General features: G+C 34.1%; 1 protein-coding gene across 1 annotated transcript; it reads right to left on the bottom strand.

Annotated features, from left to right (window-relative positions):
• Positions 1-2,426: 2,426 nt before the first annotated feature.
• LOC121206023 (uncharacterized) lies at positions 2,427-3,356 on the bottom strand. The gene is made up of 2 exons (XM_041076186.1): positions 2,939-3,356; positions 2,427-2,788 (listed from the first exon to the last, which is right to left on the bottom strand). The coding sequence occupies exons 1-2, from the start codon at positions 3,213-3,215 to the stop codon at positions 2,697-2,699; spliced, it is 369 nt and encodes a 122-aa protein (XP_040932120.1). The 5' UTR covers positions 3,216-3,356; the 3' UTR covers positions 2,427-2,696.
• Positions 3,357-7,229: the final 3,873 nt, after the last annotated feature.

Here is a 7,229-nt window from a genome sequence, read left to right as displayed (position 1 = left end):
AGTACCCATTGCACACACACTCATTCAGTTAATCGGGTTCAGAAACAAACATGTCACATACCCAGTCACAAAAAACACATTACTCAAACTCAAATTAGAGTCGTAAATACCCTCACTAAAACTTAACCAAGGGTTAGATCATACAAAGCAACAATTACTAGTAACTTTGACCTAACAACAATATTTGGCGAGATAGGGCCACACGCCCGTGTGCTCCGGCCGTGTGGAGCAATCCAGGCCGTGTGACAGCAGCACATGCCCGTGTGGTGTAGGAACATAACCATGTGGATAGGCCGTGTAACTCACTACCCAAAATCACTAAAATAAGGTGCAGGGAAGACACGGCCGTGTGATGGTCTCACAGGCCCGTATGCGTACTAGACACGACTGTCTGTTCCGAAACACACGCTCGTGTGGGATCCCTAATCCTCAAATCAATCACATGGTCGTGTGGCCAGGTCGTGTGACCCCAAATCTCTAAAACCCTAATCCCCAAACTCACACGCCCGTGTAGACCAAGGGACACGGCCGTGTGAGAAATAACAAAATCCCTAAATCGGCCACACGGCTATGTGGCTAGCCTGTGTGACACCAAATTTGGCCCAGAACCCTAATTCCCAAATCCACAAGGGCCGTGTGCCTCGGCACACACATGTGTGGTCGTCGGGGAGGTCCCGAAACCACCATCTAAGCCACCGGAATCATCCCTAATATTTGCTCTATCAACATATAACAGAAAGTGATGAATCCTTATTACTTCCATCGACTAAAACCCCGAAACTAATGGGTTAGCATTCGGTCTAGAAAAGTCGAATTGAAATTTGCAAGAATAATAAACGCATAAAGTAACGTAGTCAAAGTTCGAATCCCATACCTGTTTCTATGACGAAGCAATTGGAGGCAACGATAGAGGAGCGAAATTCCCAAAACCAACAAGCAAAAAGAAAAATAAAGAAATAATAGTATAGACAAAGAAGAAAGAGGAGAATGTAAAAAAGAAAAGAAAAGAAAAGAAAATAGATTAAAAACATCTAATTAAAACCAATCAATAAAAATAAATTTATTAAAAACATTAACTTAAAACAAAGAAAAATAAATTGCCTTACTAAAAATAAAAGAAATGTACACCCAAAAACTCGAACCCATAACCTCAAAGTTCACTAACACTCACTTAACCACCAGACCAGCAGACCCATTCTAATATTAAATTGCACAACGAATCACTTAAGTGCAACCTTCTCATAGTCCCTGTACTCAAAACCCAAAACTATTAGGCCCCAAAATTCGGGGCGTTACAAACAGAATAGTGATTTCAGGACCACAAATTTCTATCGTGTCAACTCGTAAATATTATCTATAGAATATTTATAGAGTCATTAAGGTTGTATTAAAATTTGATTAAGAAAATTTAAAGTTTAGCTAATTAATTAAAGAGAAAGGACTAAATTGAAAAAGTTACAAAATTTAGTAAATTTTGAATTCTATTGATTCGATAGCTTAATTATTAAATGAAAAGGGACTTAAGAAATAATTATCCATAAGGTTATTGATGGATAATAATAGGCTTTTAAATTGTTGATTTATAAGGTTATAATTAAAGATAAATTTGTAATTTAGTAAATTAATTAAAGATTAATAAAACAATAAGAAAATTTCTATCATCTTTTTCATGTTCTACCGAAAAATCAAAGAGAAATCACCATTTTTGGAGCTTCAAATTCGGAAACACATTAAGCCTTGCATGTGAATGATTTCTTTACCCTTTTTCTTGTAGTTTTTATGTTTTTGAGATCGTTGTAACTAGGTCTAACTAGCCCGTACTTTCGTTTTTGAATCTATTAAAAAATTTAGAAGTTTCTATTGATGAATCTTGAATTTTTTTTTATGATAACAATGTATTTGAAGCTTTGATTGCGTTATTTGGTGATTTTGTGAAGTGATTTTTGTTTGATTTTGATTTAGGGATTAAATTATGAAAATGTCAAAATTTTAGGGTTTGATAGTGAATTTGATGTTTATTAGCGACTATTTAGTGGCCTAGTATATTCTACTATCATGTTGACTTGAGAAAAATGGTTAATTTGATGATTCTCGGGTTAATGGACTAAATTAGAAAAATTGTAAAAGTTAGGGGTAATTATTTCAAAGTATACCCCACAAATTTAGTAGAAGAATTTCAATGGTGATGATAATTAAACTTGAGTTTTTAAATTTAAAAAGTAAAGGGATTAAATTCTTGAAAATAAAAATATGAAGATTAAAATCCAAAAATATTAATTTACTCAATAAAAATTAACCTAATGCAAAATGTATGAAAACCATATTAGTTATTAAGAACACTGCTACGAAAAAACATAACAATAAATTTCTATGCATAAATCATGATATCCAATTGCGCAAAAGATCATTAGGCCACACTGAAACGATGATAGTAATAATAACTAGCTTATCGGATAATGTTCAAATTTTACACTGCAGGGCAAAAAGAGAGATACTTAAATCTAAAAGCAGGTTGTATATGTTTATTTTATTAGTACATATGACCTTGTCTTATTGTGGATGTTTATACTCTACATTTCTGTTATTTGGAAGTAAACAAGGTATAAATGATTTGGCCATGAAGAGGAATCTTCCTACCTTCATGTCCTAACATTTCGGTTATTGCAATATTTGGGTGTACGAAGCTTTATATAGATTTAATTCTTCTCTTTAGCAGCCTCCCATGGTCTTGATCCTTTGATATATTTGTGGAATCCATATGTAAGCAGTGCAAGGTATAAAGCAAACCCTGAAATATATAGATAATATTTTAGTATCAAAACTATTAAGTTACATCCTAAGCTTGATATCTATCTATCTATCTCTATCTCTATATATATGTATAATTAAAAACTGAAGTTTCAGGAACTTATGAACTAAGTTGAGGAATGTAAATTACCCATTAGGGTTGCTTTTAGAACTAGATTCACCATTAGAACCTCATCGGCAGCATTAAGAACAACATCTTCTGTCCATATCCCTTTCGCATCGTATACCATGGAGATGAAAACAACAGTCAAAGTTGCCACAACAGGCAATGAAATCGCACCACCTTTCCCTTCTACTATTTTGTCTAACATCTTCGTTATCAGTTCCCTTAGCTTAGAAGAACTGAAGACAAGCGCAAAAAGAAGAGTCATTTCAGATAAAAGAAGCAGAGACAAGAAGAGATGCATGTTCTCGGTCAACGGGTATTCAACAGATTAATACAATTGTTGGTTGGTTCCTGAGAAAAAATCACATCCATTTATAGGGGGAAGAAACTGGAATCAAACAACATAAAACGTTTAACATGTTTACGTATTGGCATCTGCTTCAAAACTTCACCTGCTGCCTCAATTAAAGAATTATACTTTCCATTTGTAGAATTAGAATAACTTGCAGACTCAGTTAGTATGAAGCACATTGGTACGGATAGTAATCTTGGGCTATTTAAAAATCCTCTAAGCTCTATACAATATTAAAGCTGGGGACGCCTTGGTCCAGAAAGGGAACTCAAATGGAAGAATTTAAACATAGAAATTATCTCCATAGTTGGCAAGTGTAATTTGAGTTAAAGAATAAAAAAACCAACCACTCGTTACTTAAACCTGGTTCCGCTACCAATTGACATTTATGAGAGTTTACATAAAAATATTAAATCTGAAAAATAAGTTTATGTAAAAAATTAGGTTCATTTAAGATATAAATCGGACTCGGACTTGAACATTCAAGACCTGAGCTCAATCTGACCTGTATTTTTAATTTGCTATGTTTTATGTTAAGTTATTTTTATATATTATGTAATTTATAACACATAAAAAAATTAAATCTATAATATGACCATAATTAAACATTAAAAAAATTAAGATGACTATATAAAATTTTAATGAATAAAAAATATTAAATTAAAAAATAATATAAATATAATTTTTAAAAAATTAATATGGTCAGTCCTAAAATAGACTTGAGTTAACTATTTGAAAATATAGGTGGGCTTAGGCAAAATTTTAGGTCATATTTCGAGTTGGGCCATGCTTGGACAAACATAAATCGTGTTAATATTATGTCTAGTTCTAGCCCAAATCTGATTCGTCCGACCCATGATCACCTTTACTCATTATCATCTTATTGGCTAGAGTTTTTTTCAAGGGTTAATTTCACTAGACCCTCTCAAGCTATAGCCCTTATTCTAACTTGGTCCTTAAACTTCAAAACGTTCTAATTGCACCTCCAAACTATGGATTTATATCAAGCAAGCCCTTTTATTATTAAAATCATTAATTTAACCATCAAATGACATGCTAAATCTTATGTGACGTAATTTTAAACAAAAGTAAAGCATTGTTGTATAATTTTTAAAAGTAGAAAAAAAAACAAAGTAAAACAAAAAAAAAGAAAAAGAAAAAGGAGTGAATGATAAAAGTTCTGTAAAAGTTTCAAAAACTTTGAAACAAATTTTTTTTTTCAAATAACTATAAAATCAAATAATTAATTCAAATATCATAATATTTTTACCTACATTGTGGGTATGATAAATTCTAATATCATTATTATTTTTGAACAATCTCATTATAGGTTCTAATCATATCTGTTCTTTTTGACACAATATCTAAAACTACCCATACCCCCTCCCCAACCCATAAACAGGAGGATTGTAACTAGGGGTGAGCGTTTGATCGAATCAAATCAAATTGAATGAAAAAATTTTGAGTTAATCGAGTTGACAAATCCTATTTTATCATCCTAACTCGATTTGAAATTTTATCGAATCGAGTCAAGTGAGATAGAATTCAGTTCGAATCAAATCAAGTGAGATAGAATTCAGTTCGAATCAAATCTAATATATTTGTTCGAGTTAAATTTAAAAAATGATTTTGAGTCCTTATAATCACTGTCACCCACCGTAATCAAATTTGCCCACCGTAATCAAATTTGCCCACCGTAATCAAATTTGTTATTAACTATCATCCCCTTATAATTTATTTATTAATATTTTATATACAGATAAGCTTCTTTGATTTATCAATTATCTTCTGGTTCTTGTCTCTATGTATTTTGAAATTAAAAATATATTAAATATAAAAAATGTGACTTTTTTAATAAAATTTATATTAAAGATTAAATATAAAATTGATACCAACATAAAATTTTAACACGAATATTTTATGACATCATCAATAATCCAATTTTAACAAAATTCTATAAAAATTCAATATGATTAAACAATTCAATAATATAAATAGTACAAAATGTGAAATTTAATTTAATAATATAAATAGTAGATATAAATAAAATTATTACTATTTAGGTTTAGAGATTTTTTGGGATAATTTTAAGTTTTGATTTAGGGGTAAAAGGTGAGAAGTAAATTGTAACAACCCAATTTCAATGGTGACAGTGTAACACCCCAAACCCGGCCTAGGAGTTTAGGCCGAATTCGGAATGTTACATTGATCACCGAAGTGATCGTGAGAAAATTTCACCAACACCAGTCGATCTTAATTGGAAAGCTTTAATATCAATATTTAAAACAAAATTGGAGTAATAAAAACGAATAAGTCTTGAAATAGAATTTGTACCACAGAATTAAAACTTTACATTTCGAAACTGTATATCAATGTAATAGTCTAAATTCACAACTAATAATTTATTTTCCCGCGAGACTGTCTGAGTCCTCCGCATATCGCGTCCAACATCCAAATTCCGAAATGTACTTGAAAGGGAAAACAGAAGAGGGGGTGAGCTACTCGAGCTCAGTGTGAAATCAACTACCTAACTACAGAAACAGGTACAGAAAACCAAGAAGCAATTCAAAAGTGGAACTTACTTACGGAACTATACACAATTGGTACGTTCTAAACGGTCATACCTGTGGATAACAGTATTTAGCACCTATTAAAACACACTCAATCACACAGTCGCTATAACGGTTCAGTCAGACAATCGCAACCAGAGTACACAGTGTCAGAAACGCTTTTCGGTTAAATAGTGTAATAGTCAGTCACATTCTCAAGCAGTCGATAAAATGTATATGAGTGCAGTTGAGCTAAAGAAAACCCACCCATCCAGCCAACACACCTCTCCGTCCCCCATCGCACCTCATTAAAGCTGTAAGCTCATCCAATCGATCACTTCATGTGGGGATATAATCAACACATCCATCCAACCCTACACTCCATATGATGTCATCCCGGGTTGCCCGACGACGAAGGATATCAGCATTGTCCTCGACCGTCAGGGAATTGGGACTGCCCATAACCCTCTAGGCATTGGGGGCTATCAGTAAGCTATACAGTGCCATGCGAAATTCCACCGTACAGAATTGTAGTATGAACTGCCAAATTAGATATATTACGCAGCAAAGCTAGCGTATAAGCTGTACTGTGTAATAAGGTAAACCGCAGTACAGGCGTGCAGTATAATTGCCAGACCAGATAATGGTACGTAGCGTAGCTAACGTACATGCGGTACAATGTAAAACGGTAATTCGCTATACTGTTATCAGTAATGTCCACGACCTTCAGGGTATTGGGACCGCCCACGACCCTCTGGGTACTAGAGGCTATCAGTAATAACCAGCAGAGCAACTGCCAATTCATATCAGAATCCCTTCTCTTCACAATCCCGCCCAAAATAGTTTATGCATATGTATGTATGTATGTATGCAGTCAAATGTACACCACCAGAAAACCAGTCTCAGATAAATAACCAGAAGCAAACATTCACATCCAATCAATCAGACAGTACCCATTGCACACACACTCATTCAGTTAATCGGGTTCAGAAACAAACATGTCACATACCCAGTCACAAAAAACACATTACTCAAACTCAAATTAGAGTCGTAAATACCCTCACTAAAACTTAACCAAGGGTTAGATCATACAAAGCAACAATTACTAGTAACTTTGACCTAACAACAATATTTGGCGAGATAGGGCCACACACCCGTGTGCTCCGGCCGTGTGGAGCAATCCAGGCCGTGTGACAGCAGCACATGCCCGTGTGGTGTAGGAACATAACCATGTGGATAGGCCGTGTAACTCACTACCCAAAATCACTAAAATAAGGTGCAGGGAAGACACGGCCGTGTGATGGTCTCACAGGCCCGTATGCGTACTAGACACGACTGTCTGTTCCGAAACACACGCTCGTGTGGGATCCCTAATCCTCAAATCAATCACATGGTCGTGTGGCCAGGTCGTGTG

This window comes from Gossypium hirsutum, chromosome A01 (assembly GCF_007990345.1).
Source record: "Gossypium hirsutum isolate 1008001.06 chromosome A01, Gossypium_hirsutum_v2.1, whole genome shotgun sequence".
Taxonomy (NCBI): Eukaryota; Viridiplantae; Streptophyta; class Magnoliopsida; order Malvales; family Malvaceae; genus Gossypium; species Gossypium hirsutum.
This window is presented reverse-complemented; position numbering and strand designations above follow the sequence as displayed.

Excerpts from the sequence above, each read along its gene's own strand:
- LOC121206023 (XM_041076186.1), bottom strand. The coding sequence starts at position 3,215 with ATGCATCTCTTCTTGTCTCTGCTTCTTTTATCTGAAATGACTCTTCTT. Across the intron at positions 2,789-2,938 it reads TCTAAAAGCAACCCTAATGG|GGTTTGCTTTATACCTTGCA; the intron begins GTAATTTACATT and ends TATATATTTCAG.